The 17740-nt window shown below is 41.3% G+C and overlaps 1 protein-coding gene across 6 annotated transcripts in view; it reads left to right on the forward strand.

The window, feature by feature from the left end:
- The window catches only part of BEST3 (bestrophin 3), a 55904-nt gene that overhangs the window by 23780 nt on the left and 14384 nt on the right, over positions 1-17740 (forward strand). For all 6 annotated transcript variants that reach the window (XM_061416496.1, XM_061416498.1, XM_061416497.1 and 3 more), the window contains 2 exons: positions 1130-1210; positions 2932-3083. In XM_061416496.1, coding sequence (XP_061272480.1) covers positions 1130-1210; positions 2932-3083 — 233 coding nt within the window. The remainder of the gene's footprint in view (positions 1-1129; positions 1211-2931; positions 3084-17740) is intronic.

A 17740-nucleotide genomic window follows, 5' to 3' on the forward strand; every position in this document is an offset into this window, starting at 1 on the left:
TTTAAAAGCTTTTCAGATAATTTTGATGTTCACTCAATGTCGAGAACAGCTGTAAGTGATTAGACCTAAATCCTAAAAAATATATAGATAGATCTTTTTTACCAAGAAGTCTCAGAATCTAGGAACTCAACTAATCAATGGTGCTTTTATTTTATACACTTGTAAGTTTTTCACATTTAAGCCCAATGTAAAACCACACATATGCACACACACACAGATCCAAATAATAAAAAAATCAAAGGGAATGAATCAAAAAGAAGAACAGGTGAGTCTCATTTGGCATAAAAGTCTCTCATCAAGAAGGCTATTCAGGGGCTTCCCTGGCAGTCCAGTAGTTAAGACTCTGCCTTTCCACTGCAGAGCATGGAATGGGATTGATCCCTGGTCGAGAACTAGGATCCCACAGCATGCAGTGTGGTCACAAAAAAAGTTGTTTTTAAAAGAAGGCTGTTCAATTCAGGAGCATGGTAAGAACATCTAATACTGACCGACTATTAGAAGATATATGATAAAAACCTATGTAACTTCTAAGTAACTTGCAGTAAATCCTTTAAGTTAAAACTAAGTAAGAAAAAGTCCAGCTTTATGACTTACTAGCTCTCTGACTCATTCACTTAGTAGTTATGTCCAGTGACTGTGAAATTTCCTTGTAATATTTTCTTTAATTGTGATTTAAGTCTTTCTTTGCTCTTTAACCTTGCGCACAGTTACATTTTCTCTCATTACCTGGGCTTTTGTAAATTCTTTCAGAGCACAGGCTCTGCACCCCTTGAAGTGCCTAGCATATTGTCAGAATTCCTTTGATATTTGCTGGCTGATTTGTACTTGAGAATAAGTCTTTTGGTTCCTAAACATCCCATGGCTTCTCCTGATGGGACCTGCATTGTCACCAGCTGAATAGACAGAGCCTTTGAAGAGCAGACCCATGCAGGTGCACGATTGATGGTCTGAGAGTTCAGTCTTGCTGACTGATAAATACCTGTGTATTTATCAACCCACTCCCACTCCACTCTAGGCTTCCTACTGTGAAAGGTGACAAAATCAGAGAGTGAAACAGGAATCCTCTCCAACCTCCACTCTTAGTCTTCACAAGCATCGTGGCGGACTCATTCTATCTTCTCAATTGCAGGTAGCTGAGCAGCTTATCAATCCTTTTGGAGAAGATGATGATGATTTTGAAACTAACTGGTGCATTGACAGAAATCTGCAGGTTAGAGAAGCTTTTCTTTCCTTTACAAACATTAATCATCTAAACAGACTCTGACCACAGGCCTCTGAAGTTAAGAGCTTTAGCCACAAACAAAAGAGGTTTGGCTGTTCAGTATGTTGCTTACAGGTTCTTTTGGAACTTTATAAACCTCACTGGATCTCAATTCCAGTGAAATTCCATCCTTTTTCAATAGAACTTTAAGCCAGTTTTCTTTGTAGGTTTCTTTATTAGCTTTACATAGCCTCTTCCATCTCAGTGGGCTTCCCTAGTGGTGCAGAGGGTAAAGCGTCTGCCTGTAATGCAGGAGACCCAGGTTCAATCCCTGGGTCAGGAAGATCCCCTGGAGAAGGAAATGGCAACCCACTCCAGTACTCTTGCCTAGAAAATCCCATGGACAGAGAAGCCTGGTAGACTACAGTCCATGGGATCACAGAGTCGGACACGATTGAGCGACTTCACTTTCACTTTCACTTTTCCATCTCAGTACAGACCAATATTTTAATACATTTTTAATCTGTTTCCAATTGCCACCTAAAAAGATTAACAGTGACATAACGTGGCAGCCATAATACAATGTGAGTTCCAAAATGCATATCATTAGATCCTACAGTCAGATGTCCAGCAGCTGGACACTGAAAATGTGGAGCCAGGCCAGCCTGTGTCTCAAAGTCTCCCTTACTGGCACCAGATGGACCCCAGGGCTTTTACGCTGAAGCATTATTCCAGAGAAGTTATTTATGAAGAGGTAGCATGAGAGAACTTTTATTTTAGGCAAGATTCTCCTCCAACCATTCTCTTTCCTGAAAACCTAACTAAGAAAAGGCCTTCAGCTTGTCCATTTGTTTCAAGTCCTTACTTGGTTCTTAAACAGTATCAAACATTTTACTGTTGGTTCACAAGCTAGCCCCCGTACACAGAGGGAAAGGGGAGACCAAAGGAAAAGGCAGACCAAGTTAGGTTGGTATATGACAGTTTTAACAGCTAGGGAACTTACTCAAGAGGCTTGTCTTGGGTAGATACAAGGTGAATAGACCTCCATATCTACCTGCCAGAATCCTAAAATTTGATATAGAAACCTTACTGGGGTTCAGTCATGTAGTCAGTGGCTTTAACACTGTGCAGTGCAGTTCAGTGCAGTCAGATGGCCTTAACAACACATTGATCTCTCAAGACTGTATCCTTGAAACATCTCCCACTACGGGGACAATGGGTGGAATGCATATTCCAAGGACACAGGAGAGAAGCCCATATCCCACTACCCTGGTTCAGCTCACAGATCATGACCTCTGTATGACCCCCAACAATCACATCGTCAGCCTGTTAAGGAGGAATTGTAATGCCTACACCACTCACCGTATATCTGGGATTACGTGGTTGCTGTCAGGATACCCACTAGACAATTAGATAATTTTGAGCAAAGAATAAAAAGGTGTCTCTCCTGCCTCCAGATAAGTGTGCTCCACTGGGGTACATGGCTTGATGAATCTGGTCTGGGTAGCTTTACGGCCCCACTTACCCCCACTGCCAAGTGCTCTCATGAACCACATGTACAACTTTCTGTAGCAGCTTTAGTTGTAGCAAATATAAACTGCGGACCTTTATATATTCACTCATTCACACTGTGTTCTATCCCATTCCAAACTTCATTCACCCACTGGAACTTATTCTTTCTTAATGCAATTCACATCAGAATTATTCTAACACTGTACTGATGATTTTAGGTCTCTCTTTTGGCTGTGGATGAAATGCACATGAGCTTACCCAAGATGAAGAAAGATATTTACTGGGATGATTCTGCTGCTCGTCCACCATACACACTGGCAGCTGCTGACTACTGCATACCCTCATTTCTGGGGTCAACTGTCCAAATGGGGTAAGTGCATTTCTAAAACTCACCAACATTTAGAAAATAAGTAAGTCACTGTTCTGATCTTTTTATACTGTGGTCCTGAAGTTACTTTCATAAGAACTCTCAATTATTAATATCCCATAATGGTAGCCTTTTCAAATTTTCAGACATAATTAATATGTCCAAGAGTGTGAGAAATTAAAATGACTGTAGTTTCTGGTTTAAATATGGAGTGTGTGTGTGTGTGTGTGTGTGTGTATTTGAGGGTAATTTGCATTTCATCTTGCTTTTATACCACAGCAAATTTTTCTAATAGTTGTGAAACTATCTTTTTTTTCTTTTCCTTCTAACTTGGAGTAGTTATTTAATTATATTGTTATTTATTATTTAATTATGACCATCATAATGAAATGCATTTAAAAAGTATTTATTGAGCATATACCATGTGCAGGCACTGTGCTAGACTATTTTGAGACAAATAAGCCTTAAGGTATATTTTATCAAAAAAGTTTCCTCCAAGATTATGCTTTGATCAAACTGACTTGTTTAGTGTACATGCCAGTCTCTGTTCAGTGGTTTGAACATAACAATCTGTCCATACGTACTGTGAGCTTTAAATAAATGGGCTGAGGCCTTCAGTAAATCATGCACAGTTCTTGAATAATTTTATTAAATCTGATCCTGTATTTGATTTTGCAGAGATGTGTGAATGTGGAGGAAGTTTAAGTATATTTGCTGAAGGCAGATGCCACGGTTTCCAAGTAACTTAAAAAGAGGAGTGTGGACAAATTTAGAAAAGTAAAAAGAACCCCTCCAAAAAATTATAGAAAAAGGAAAAACTTTTACAGAATTTTTCTTATAATTTTTGGCAAAACTGTAGTTCATTTTTCCCTGAGGCCCGCTCTAGGCAGATTTATGAAGTGAGATCATGTCTAAAGTTGCCACCTGTGACCCTCTTTCTCTCCCTCTCACACTGTTCAGCCCTTCTCTTTTGCTACTTTAACAGTAGCAAAATTCAACTGGATAAATTTTTTTGAAATTCCCTCCTTAAGCTTTTTTTAAATGTATTTATTTTTAATTGGAGGAAAGTAGCTTTACAATATTGTGTTGGTTTCTGCCGCACACCAACATGAATCAGCCGTAGGTATCATATGTCCGCTCCCTCTTGCATCTCCCTCTCCTCCCCACCCCATCCACCCCTCTGGGTTGCCACAGAGTACTACACTGAGCTCCCTGCGTTTTACAGCAATTTCCCATTAGTGATCTGTCTTACATATGATAATGCATATGTTTCCATGCTATTCTCTCAGTTCATCCCATCCTCTGTGTCCACAAGTCTGTTTTCTATGTTTGCATTCAACTGAGTAAATTTTAAACGTCTTATTGCTTCAGTCACCGATTCTTGAATTGGGCAGCATCCAATCTCGAGAACACAAAGGAGCTCCACAGAACTATACAAATGAAAGCCTTTCATAGGCAGAAAGGAGCAGGAATAAGGAAGTTACACATGGCAAAAAAACTGGGCTGTTTATTGCAAGGTCACTTTCCTATAGGAGATGGCAGGGGTCTAACAGGCAGAATATCTAACCAGTGCTGATCAGGCAATTTCTGATTGACTGGCTTAAGATTCCATTTCTGGGAAAACCGAAACTGTAATTAAGTCTTGGTTTCGTGACATGGTGCTTAGCAAGGTGACTCCATTTGGGGCCTGTTATCTTGTGTTTAATGCTAATATGAGAATATTTAGCTTCAATCCAGTCCATATAATGCTTTACTCTTAGCTGAATGTTTCCTGCCTGCTGCCTGCTGCTGCTGCTAATTCGCTTCAGTCATGTCCAACTCTTTGCAACCCCATGGACTGTAAGCTGCCAGGCTCCTCTGTCCATGGGATTCTCCAGGCAAGAATACTGTTGTTGGTTGCCATGCCCTCCTCCAGGGGATCTTCCTGACCCAGGGATCAAACCCATGTCTCCTGCATCTCCAGCATTGCAAGTGGATTCTTTATCACTGAGCCACCAGGGAAGCCCTGAATGTCTCCTAGGGCTCCTAGAACCTCTGAGGCTGAAATCCCTTGAAGACTCAAAGAAAAACATGACTGAAAGTATAATTTCAGGCGTTGTGGCAAATAACAAGACAATGAAGGAGTCAGGAAACTCGCCTTGCTGCTCTCCAAGCACAGCTTGGTAAAGGTGGCTACTCCAGGCTGGCCTTGTTTCTGCTTCTAGATGCCTGCTAAACCTGGGCCCTCCTGTCTAGGGCCTCCTCCTGACCAAGGTACTCATCCCTACTCCAGCAGATTGCTCAGTCTCTATAAATAGTAATTCCCTGCTGTCTGCACTTCTCAGTCTTTTGTAATATATTCTGCAGTGGTAGTTTCACAGATATCTGGCAACCTTCTCAGTTTTGAAAATTAATAGATGTTTTTCTGTCAGTTTGTTTTTAGATCACTCTATAAGCTTTAACCTTCCCCTCCTCTCCCGTCATTGATTAATGCAAAGTATTTGAAGATCTGACTTGTAAAAGAAAGGACAGCAGCACCACTGGTAGGGCTGGGGAGTCATGAGGACTCTGTCTGGACTGCAAGTGCCACTTGCGTCCATTCCCGGTGGCTCAGTGGTAAAGAATCTGCCTACCAGTGCAGGAGACACAGGTGATGTGGCTTCAATCCTGGGTCGATCCCTGGGTCAGGAAGATCCCTGGCGAAGGAAATGGCAACCCACTCCAATATTCTTGCCTGGAGAATCCCATGGACAGAGGAGCCTAGTGGGCTACATTCCATGGGGTCACAAAGGGTCAGACACAATTGAGTATGACTCCGTAAAATGAAGATTTTTTTTTTTGGTCTCAAGATTTAATCTTGATCTACATATTCATCCTAATCATCATAATTTCACATTCCTATGCAAGTGTCTGTATTCTTTAGAAAGTATTAAGCTATGTATTTGGGAACTCCCTGGTGATCCAGTGGTCAGGACTCCACGATGTCACTGTCATGGGCCCAGGTTCACTCCATGGCCAGGGAACTAAGATCCCACAAGCTGTGTGGCGCAGCCAAAAAAAATTAATAATAAAACAAAAATATGTGTTCCTCGTATTTCTAAATATAGAAACATAGTATTAGGAATTTATAAGGCCTTGGAGAAAATACATAATCCAAATGATTATTGGGACAATTAAACAAAATGGTAAGCATAAAAACACTCTATAAATAATTGAAGAGCATTATAATTGTCAACTAGTACAGATCTCTTTTGTGGATGTCAAACTTTGGCACAGAAAGATTGAACAAGTCTAAACTATTTTTCATGTTTAACTAAGCCTGGATATCTGTCACAGAAAGTAAAATGCTTGAAAGCAAACCAGGAGGTAAAAATGAAGCAAACAGTTACCAGTTGTCAGAGAGATCCTGTGGTTAAGTTGGCATATTCACTACTAGATAAGATGACCTACTTACCTCAGATATGCAGATGACACCACCCTTATGGCAGAAAGTGAAGAGGAACTAAAAAGCCTCTTGATGAAAGTGAAAGAGGAAAGTGAAAAGTTGGCTTAAAGCTCAACATTCAGAAAACGAAGATCATGGCATTTGGTCCCATCACTTCATGAGAAATAGATGGGGAAACAGTGGAAACAGTGTCAGACTTTATCTTTTTGGACTCCAAAATCACTGCAGATGGTGACTGCAGCCATGAAATTAAAAGACGCTTACTCCTTGGAAGGAAAGTTATGACCAACCTAGATAGCATATTAAAAGCAGAGACATTACTTTGCCAACAAAGGTTCGTCTAGTCAAGGCTATGGTTTTTCCTGTGGTCGTGTATGGATGTGAGAATTGGACTGTGAAGAAGGCTGAGCGCCGAAGAATTGATGCTTTTGAACTGTGGTGTTGGAGAAGACTCTTGAGAGTCCCTTGGACTGCATGAGATCCAACCAGTCCATTCTGAAGGAGATCAGCCCTGGGATTTCTTTGGAAGGAATGATGTTAAAGCTGAAACTCCAGTACTTTGGCCACCTCATGCGAAGAGTTGACTCATTGGAAAAGACTCTGATGCTGGGAGGGATTGGGGGCAGGAGGAGAAGGGGACGACAGAGGATGAGATGACTGGATGGCATCACTGACTCGATGGACGTGAGTCTGAGTGAACTCTGGGAGTTGGTGATGGACAGGGAGGCCTGGCGTGCTGCGATTCATGGGGTCGCAGTCAGACACGACTGAGTGACTGAACTGAACTGAACTGAACTACTAGTTATGATGGCCTATTTCAGTTCACTTCAGTTCAGTCGCTCAGTCGTGTCTGACTCTTTGCAACCCCATGAACTTTAGCGCGCCAGATCTCCCTGTCCATAACCAACTCCTGGAGACCACCCAAACTCATGTCCATTGAGTCGGTGATGCCATCCAACCATCTTATCCTCTGTCGTCCCCTTTTCCTCCTGCCCTCAATCTTTCCCACCATCAGGATCGTTTCAGATGAGTCAGCTCTTCGCATCAGGTGGCCAAAGTTTTGGAGTTTCAGCTTCAACATCAGTCCTTCCAATGAACACCCAGGACTAATCTCCTTTAGGATGACTAATTGGATCTCCTTGTAGTCCAAGGGACTCTCAAGAGCCTTCTCCAACACCACAGTTCAAAAGCATCAATTCTTCAGCACTCAGCTTTCTTTATAGTCCAGCTCTCACATCCATACATTACCACTGGAAAACTATAGCCTTGACTAGATGGACCTTTGTTGGCAAAGTAATGTCTCTGCTTTTGAATATGCTATCTAAGTTGGTCATAACTTTCCTTCCAAGGAGTAAGCGTCTTTTAATTTCATGGCTGCAGTCACCATCTGCAGTGATTTTGGAGCCCCCCAAAGATAAAGTCAGCCACTGTTTCCACTGTTTCCCCATCTACTTGCCATAAAGTCATGGGACCCAGTGCCACGATCTTCATTTTCTGAATGTTGAGCTTTAAGCCAACTTTTTCATTCTACGCTTTCACTTTTATCAAGAGGCTCTTTAATTCTTCCTCACTTTCTGCCATAAGGTTGGTGTCATCTGCATATCTGAGGTTATTGATATTTCTCCTGGCAATCTTGATTCCAGCTTGTGCTTCCTCCAGCCCCACGTTTCTCATGGTGTACTCTGCATATAAGTTAAATAAGCAGGGTGACCATATATAGCCTTGACGTACTCCTTTTCCTATTTGGAACCAGTCTGTTGTTCCATGTCCAGTTCTAACTGTTGCTTCCTGACCTGCATACAGGTTTCTCAAGAGGCAGGTCAGGTGGTCTGGTATTCCCATCTTTGTCAGAATTTTCCACAGTTCACTGTGATCCACACAGTCAAAGGCTTTGGCATAGTCAATAAAGCAGAAATAGATGTTTTTCTGGAACTCTCTTGCTTTTTCGATGATCCAGCGGATGTTGGCAATTTGATCTCTGGTTCTTCTGCCTTTTCTAAAACCAGCTTGAACATCTGGAAGTTCACGGTTCACGTATTGTTGAAGCCTGGCTTGGAGAATTTTGAGCATTACTTTACTAGCGTGTGAGATGAGTGTAATTGTGCGGTAGTTTGAGCATTCTTTGGCATTGCCTTTCTTTGGGATTGGAATGAAAACTGACCTTTTCCAGTCCTGTGGCCACTGCTGAGTTTTCCAAATTTGCTGGCATATTGAGTGCAGCACTTTCACAGCATCATATTTCAGGATTTGAAATAGCTCAACTGGGATTCCATCACCTCCACTAGCTTTGTTCGTAGTGATCCTTCTAAGGCCCACTTGACTTCACATTCCAGGATGTCTGGCTCTAGGTGAGTGATCACACCATCATGATTATCTGGGTCTTAAAAGATCTTTTTTGTACAGTTCTTCTGTGTATTCTTGCCACCTCTTCTTAATATCTTCTGCTTCTGTTAGGTCCATACCGTTTCTGTCCTTTATTGTGCCCATCTTTGCATGAAATGTTCCCTTGGTATCTCTAATTTTCTTGATGAGATCTCTAGTCTTTCCCATCCTATTGTTTTCCTTTATTTGCATTGATCGCTGAGGAAGGCTTTCTTATCTCTCCTTGCTATTCTTTGGAACTCTGAATTCAAATGGGTATATCTTTCCTTTTCTCTTTTGCTTTTTGCATCTCTTCTTTTCACAGCTATTTGTAAGGCCTCCTCAGACAGCCATTTTGCTTTTTTGCATTTCCTTTTCTTGGGGATGGTCTTGATCCCTGTCTCCTATACAATGCCACAAACCTCTGTCCATAGTTCATCAGGCACTCTGTCTATCAGATCTAATCTGTTTACTGTTAGTTATAATGGCCTATTTACTAGTAATTAAGATGGCATATTTACTACTAGTTCTATTGCCTATTTACTCGCAGGCACAGGCAAAAGCTAGAGTCTTTTAGGGGAGGTTTTTGTGAGTTTAACTGGACTCCACTAGAACTAACTGTTCAAGAAACAACTAGGCAAAAGTTACTTGGTCTTGACTTTCTGCACGAATGAGAACTCTAAAGTCAGCCTCACAATCCAGGAAAGGTCACTGCAGGAATTCAGGGTTTTGGAAGTCAGCAAGAATGTTTTCTTCAATCCATTAGCGTTGCTTTTTCCCATGAGTATGTTATTAGACAAGATGTTTCTGGTTGCCAGTGACAGAGAACCAACTCAAGATAGCGTAAGCAAAAAGGGATTTCTTGGTTCACATCCAGGAAGTGGCCTAGCTTTGGATGTGGCTGGGTGCAGAGGCTCACGTGTGTCACCAAGACCTGCACTGCCCTCTCTGTCTCTCAGTTCTGCTTTTCTCTCCGTTGGCTCAGCTTCCGGCCAAGCTCTCCCTTCCTGATGGCAGACAGACAAGATGGTAGCCAGCAGCTCCAGGTGTACAACCTGTCTTCTCAATAAATGCTGTGGGAAAACTACATCTCTTTTCCAACTCCGAAAACTAGAGTACCGGATTCATTACGATTGGCTAGGTTTGGCAAACGTGTCTGTTTCTGAACCAATAACTATCAACAAGAAAACATGATATTTTGATTAGCTAATGCTGTTTCATGCATCCATCTTTGGACCAAAGGGTATGGTCAGCTCCAACCAACGATATGGAGCAAGTGATGCTGGCAAGAAAGATGAAGGTGCTATTACAGGAGAAGGGTGAATGGTCTGCTGGGCTGGCGAAGACAATAGGTGTCCTCTAAAATCTTAAAAGATAATTTGCTAAGCATTGAATTATTCACTCACCAAATACAACATCAATACCAAGTAAATCATCTGAGTGAGGTTCAGGGAAAAGGCAGTAAAGGTAAGGATCATTGTAGCACAGGCGGTTGATGATGACTGAGCCAATACGTTTTTCTCTCATTTGGATGAAGACTAGGTGCCGGCATGGTATTGATGCAAACATCTCAATGGGCATTTAAAATCCCTTCCTGAATATTTTTTTAAATTTTCTTATTCTTTTTAAGATATATGTTCCCAGCATATTTAATTCAGAAATCAGATTTCCCTCATCTTTTCCTATCAATGTTTCAGGTTTGTAATCACAATTCCCACAATTCAGAAATTCCAAAATGGAGGCAATGTCTTTCAGTAACTGAATAACAATATGACTATCCAAGGGCAACCTGAGAAATTACTCTGCCTCATACATTTTTTCTCATTTAGCACACTACGCATTTCCACAAAAAAAGGAAACTCCTTGGAGACAATTTCTTTGTTCTCTATATTCAGGAACATGTTCAAAATATTGCTCTATTTTCTACACATTTTTCAAAATATACATTACTGAAATAAAGTAATTCCTCTTCTCATTTTTATCTCAAGTGCAAATTTAAATTATCATTTTCCTTGTACACATGTTCATTTATTCAAGCAAAATTTTCTTTTAGGGTCTAGTATATGGTAGGTTCTATGCCAGATGTTAGGAATAGGCAAAAACAAAGACAAATTAAAAAAAAAAAAACAAACACGTCTTTTAAGCCCTCAAACATAATGAGACTAGTTATAAAACTATGTGGTAAATGCAGTGATAGAGAAATGTTGAGAGTTTTATGGGAACACTGAAGGTACTCTTCATGGGGTCTGATAAAGCAAGCCCCTTTCAGTTGGGGAATATAGTATGCATCTCATTTTTAAAATTTTTATTCTTTAGACTGCAAGATGTGGCATGTGGGATCTTAATTCTCCATCCAGGAATCACACCTGCATCCCCTATATTGGAACACAGAGCTAATCACTGAATACCAGAGAAGTCCCTAATATGCATCTTTAAGAATGAATTTGGACACTACTATATGGGCTTCCTTGGTAGCTCAGATGGTAGAGAATCTGTCTGCAAAGCAGGAGACCCGACTTCAGTCCCTGGGTGAGGAAGATCCCCTGGAGAAGGGAAATGGTTACCCACTCCAGTATTCTTGCCTGGAGTGTTCCATGGACAGAGAAGCCTGGCAGGCTATATGTAGTCCATGGGGCCGCAAAGAGTCAGACATGACTGAGTGACTAACGCTTTCACTATATATAAAATAGAAAACTATTAAGGACCTAGTGCATCGCACAGGGAACTCTACTCAGTGCTCTGTAGTGGCCTATATGGGAAAAGAATCTTAAAAAAAGAGTGGAGATGTATAGATAGGTAGATATAGCTGATTCACTTTGCTGTAGACCTGAAACTAACACAACATTGCAAATCAACTATAGTCTAATTTTAAAAATTAAAATAAGATTTAAAAAAAAATGAATTTGGAAGGATTTCCACGGTGGTCCAGTGGTTAGGACTTGGTGCTTTCACTGTCAGGGCCCAGGTTTGATCCTGGTTGGGAAACTAAGATCTTGCAAGCCACAAAGCACAGTCAAAAAAAAAAAGAAAAGAAAATCAGCCAAAAAAAGGAATGAATTTGCATATAGCATATAGACAGAAGGAGGGGATGCAGCAGAGAGTACATTCTAGGTATAGGCAAAGACAGAAAGGAATGATAGTGTATTCAAAGCAAAATTTTTTAACATTTCAGCTTTATTGCAATGGAGTTGACATATAAAATTATAAGATAAAGTGTACATTGTGGTGATTTGATATATGTATACATTGTGAAAGGATTCCCCCATCTCATTAATTAACAAATCCTTCACCTCACATATTTATCGCTCTTTTTTTTGTTTGTAAGAATATTTTAAGTTCTACTGTCTTCAGTTCAGTTCAGTCGCTCAGTCGTGTCCGACTCTTTGCGACCCCATGAGTGGCAGCACACCAGGCCTCCCTGTCTATCACCAACTCCCAGAGTTCACTCAGACTCACGTCCATCGAGTCAGTGATGCCATCCAGTCATCTCATCTTCTGTCGTCCCCTTCTCCTCCTGCCCCCAATCCCTCCCAGCATCAGAGTCTTTTCCAATGAGTCAACTCTTCGCATGAGGTGGCCAAAGAACTGGAGTTTCAGCTTTAGCATCATTCCATCCGAAGAAATCCCAGGGCTGATCTCCTTCAGAATGGACTGGTTGGATCTCATGCAGTCCAAGGGACTCTCAAGAGTCTTCTCCAACACCACAGTTCAAAAGCATCAATTCTTCAGCACTCAGCCTTCTTCACAGTCCAACTCTCACATCCATACATGACCACAGGAAAAACCATAGCCTTGACTAGACGAACCTTTGTTGGCAAAGTAATGTCTCTGCTTTTGAATATGCTATCTAGGTTGGTCATAACTTTCCTTCCAAGGAGTAAGCGTCTTTTAATTTCATGGCTGCAGTCACCATCTGCAGTGATTTTGGAGCCCCGAAAAATAAAGTCTGACACTGTTTCCACTGTTTCCCCATCTATTTCCCATGAAGTGGTGGGACTGGATGCCATGATCTTTGTTTTCTGAATGTTGAGCTTTAAGCCAAATTTTTCACTCTCCTCTTTCACTTTCATCAAGAGGCTTTTGAGTTCCTCTTCAGTTTCTGCCATAAGGGTGGTGTCATCTGTGTATCTGAGGTTGATATTTCTCCCGGCAATCTTGATTCCAGCTTGTGCTTCTTCCAGTCCAGCGTTTCTCATGATGTATGCTGCATAGAAGTTAAATAAGCAGGGTGACAATATACAGCCTTGATGTACTCCTTTTCCTATTTGGAACCAGTCTGTTGTTCCACATCCAGTTCTAACTGTTGCTTCCTGACCTGCATACAGATTTCTCAAGAGGCAAGTCAGGTGGTCTGGTATTCCCATCTCTTTCAGAATTTTCCACAGTTTATTGTGATCCACACAGTCAAAGGCTTTGGCATAGTCAATAAAGCAGAAACAGATGTTTTTCTGGAACTCTCTTTCTTTGTCCATGATCCAGCAGATGTTGGCAATTTGATCTCTGGTTCTTCTGCCTTTTCTAAAACCAGCTTGAACATCTGGAAGCTCATGGTTCACATATTGCTGAAGCCTGGTTTGGAGAATTTTGAGTATTACTTTACTAGCGTGTGAGATGAGTGTAATTGTGCACTAGTTTGAGCATTCCTTGGCATTGCCTTTCTTTGGGATTGGAATGAAAATTGACCTTTTCCAGTCCTGTGGCCACTGCTGAGTTTTCCAAATTTGCTGGCATATTGAGTGCAGCACTTTCACAGCATCATTTTTCAGGATTTGAAATAGCTCAACTGGAATTCCATCACCTCCACTAGCTTTGTTCGTAGTGATGCTTTCTAAGGCCCACTTGACTTCACATTCCCGGATGTCTGGCTTTAGGTCAGTGATCACACCATCATGATTATCTGGGTCGTGAAGATCTTTTTTGTACAGTTCTTCTGTGTATTCTTGCCATCTCTTCTTAATATCTTCTGCTTCTGTTAGGTCCATACCATTTCTGTCCTTTATGGAGCCCATCTTTGCATGAAATGTTCCCTTGGTATCTCTAATTTTCTTGAAGAGATCTCTAGTCTTTCCCATTCTGTTGTTTTCCTCTATTTCTTTGCATTGATTGCTGAAGAAGGCTTTCTTATCTCTTCTTGCTATTCTTTGGAACTCTGCATTCAGATGCTTATATCTTTCCTTTTCTCCTTTGCTTTTCGCTTCTCTTCTTTTCACATCTATTTGTAAGGCCTCCCCAGATAGCGATTTTGCTTTTTTGCATTTCTTTTCCATGGGGATGGTCTTGATCCCTGTCTCTTGTACAATGTCATGAACCTCATTCCATAGTTCATCAGGCACCCCATCTATCAGATCTAGGCCCTTTAATCTATTTCTCACTTCCACTGTATAATCATAAGGGATTTGATTTAGGTCATACCTGAATGGTCTAGTGGTTTTCCCTACTTTCTTCAATTTAAGTCTGAATTTGGCAATAAGGAGTTCATGGTCTCAGCCACAGTCAGCTCCTGGTCTTGCTTTTGCTGACTGTATAGAGCTTCTCTATCTTTGGCTGCAAAGAATATAATCAATCTGATTTCGGTGTTGACCATCTGGTGATGTCCATGTGTAGAGTCTTCTCTTGTGTTGTTGGAAGAGGGTGTTTGCTATGACCAGTGCATTTTCTTGGCAAAACTCTATTAGTCTTTGCCCTGCTTCATTCTGTATTCCAAGGCCAAATTTGCCTGTTACTCCAGGTGTTTCTTGACTTCCTACTTTTGCATTCCAGTCCCCTATAATGAAAAGAACATCTTGTTTGGGTGTTAGTTCTAAAAGGTCTTGGAGGTCTTCATAGAACCGTTCAACTTCAGCTTCTTCAGCGTTACTGGTTGGGGCATAGACTTGGATTACAGTGATATTGAATGGTTTGCCTTGGCAAATTGCAATAACATGATACAGTGTTATCAACTATATTCACCATGTTTTAATTAGATTCTCAGACCTTATTCATCTTACAGCTGAAACTTTGTACCTTTTTACCTATTTTATCCCTATTTCCCCCAAACTCCTAGCCCCTGGCAGTGATTTTTCTACTCTGTGTCTCTATTGTTGTTGTTGTTTAGTCTTAAGTTGTGTCTGACTCTTTGTGACCCCATGGACTGTAGCCCACCAGGCTTCTTTGTCCATGGGATTTTCCAGGCAAGAATATTGGAGTGGGTTCTCATTTCCTTCTCCAGAGTATCTTCCCAACCCAGGTATCAAATCTGAGTCTTCTGCATTGGCAGAGATTCTTTACTTCAGAGCCACAAGTGAAACATGTTTCTATTAGAATAACAATTTGATATGCAAAGCAGAAGAGCCAAGAAATGAATCTGGAGGGAGAGGTAAGGAAGGATCACAGAGGGTTTTAGAGTCTGAGTAAAGAGTTTCAGCCTTTTTCCAAAGCTATTAAATGACATGGTCACATTCGTGTTTTAAACAAGTTGTCCTTGCAACTGGCTGAAAGATGGATGCCTAGGGATAAGACTAGAGCCAGAGAGACCAGTGAGCAAGCCATTGGTATAGTTTAGACAGAAAAGCATAAGGGCCAAAGTAGCGCAGTGCTTCACGGTATGTTGACAGTGGAGATGGCAAAAGGGACAGATTTGAGAGAGGAGGAGTTTAAAATGATGGAGTGATTGGTAATGAACTAAGGATGACAGAGAGTAGTGAGAAAGAGCTGCTGAAAGGGAAAAATATGAGCCAGCTTCCTTTCGCGTGGGTTGCATTTAAGGCATCTGTGGGCAATTCACATGGAGATGTCCAACAGGCTGGGAGCACAGAGACAAAACTAAGCAGAGGGATGCTTTTAACTGTTATCACTACGTGGGTGTGTTAGAACCGAAAGAGTGGGGGAGAGCACCCAGGAACCGTGTCAAGTGAGTAGGACAGAATACAAAGGGTAGAACACTGTCACTTAAAGGGTGATCAGAATAAAGGGGTCCTTGAAAGAGAGTAGGAATCCTCACTACAGATGCAGGAGAAGATCCCCGAGAATGCCCTGTCCTAGAGACCAAGGGTGGAAGTTTCAACATGAAGCCTGAAAAGCACCATAGGAGTTTGCATTTTAAAGCAACTGGAGACTTAAGTGAGAGTGTGAGGCAGAAGCTAAATTACAGCAGGTTGAGGGGTGATTGGGAGGCAAGGAGATCAAGATTGCCAATGTAACCCATTTTTCCAATAATTTTATAATAGGAAAACTCAAACATATACAGAAGTAGAAAACAAACTATAATAAATCTCAGGTAGCCATCACCCACCTTCAGTTATCAAGTCATGGCCAACCTGGTTTCATACATCTTCCCACTCATCTTTACCCACTGTGAAGCAAATATAACCACAATACCACTTTCATGCCTTAAAAACAAAATACCCAAAACTCAAAATAATTCCTTAACTCATTAACTATACATGAACTCTTTTTTTGAGAAGTCTGGATTGTGGAGAGGAGATACAGTAGATAGTATCCAATGAGACATAAGGTCAAGGACAATGTCATATTTTTAAACTATTTTATAACATTTTAGGATGGGAACACCTTAAGCATGTTTACAGGAAAAGGGGAATCTGCCCTCCCTATGCTACCACCCATCCTTGGAATTACTTTAACCATGCCTGTGGAATTGCACTTCGCTGTTACGCCCTGGTCCTGTCTGGACAGATCCACCAAGACTGCCTATGGTATTCACTGGAGTACTGTCCACTGTATGTCCACTGTATGATTTAGCATCCCTTTCATCAAAGGACCCATGGAGAAAATTTATCTCAGCCATCCATGGGGAGAAAAAAAAAGCTTTGCCTCTTATGGGTAACTCTTACACTATTTCTCTTACAGACTATGGATCTTATCATTGATGATGGTCTTTTCATTTTGGCTACTGAAAACCAAATCCACAGTCCACCTTTAGTCCGTCTGTAACACTTTTTGGCATGGATCTCTAGGCACCCTGTTGGTCTCATCTTGTTAGTGTTCCTTATTCTTTGTTGTGGTTCAGTCACTAAGTCGTATTTGACTCTTCTGTGATTCCATGGACTGCAGACCTCCAGGCTCCTCTGTCCATGGGATTTGCCTGGCAAGAATACTGGAGTGGGTTGCCATTTCCTTTCCCAGAGGATCTTTCCAACCAAGGGATTAAACCGCATCTTCTGCATTGGCAGGCAGACTTTTTACTACTGAGTAACCTGGGAAGACTTTTCCTTATTCTAACCCTGTCTTTAGACATTATTGCATTGTTATTATCTTTATAAGCCACCTTAAAGCCTTTATAAGATGAAGTAAGATATAATAAAGAAACAAATCAATGTCTCTTCTAGCTCTGAAAAAGGACAGGTAGAGTGAAGGGAGAGGGGAGAGAAGACATGGGAGCCAGGGGAATTGACAGAGAAGGGCCTAGAGAAAACCTGGGGGGCAGCAGGGGCTGGGGCTGCTCACAAGGAGAGAGGCCTCAGAGCCTGAGTTGGAGGGAAGGGCTGAGGATGGATGTTGCAAAGGGCAAGGGGAAGTGGTACCTGTGCAGCCAGTGAAGCAGAAATGCGTTCCCACCACATCCAACCATCATCATGTCTTTTTTTAATGTTTATTTTTATTTATTTGGTTGCCCCAGTCTTGGTTGTGGCATGGGAACTCTTAGCTGTAGCATTTGGAATCTAGTTACCTAACCAGGGATCAAACTAGGCCCCCTGCATTGGGATGGCAGAGTCTTAGCCTTGGGACCACCAGGGAAGTCCCTTATCATATCTTAATTCAAAGAAAGATGTAACTGACAAAGCTCTTCCTTCTTTGCTGAATCTGATTTGAACATTTTTAAAGATTTGTTAAAGGCTTCTGTTTTAAAACAGCATTTTTAAATTTCTAACACCAAAGC

The sequence above is a fragment of the Bos javanicus genome, chromosome 5, assembly GCF_032452875.1.
Source record: "Bos javanicus breed banteng chromosome 5, ARS-OSU_banteng_1.0, whole genome shotgun sequence".
NCBI classification, from domain to species: Eukaryota; Metazoa; Chordata; class Mammalia; order Artiodactyla; family Bovidae; genus Bos; species Bos javanicus.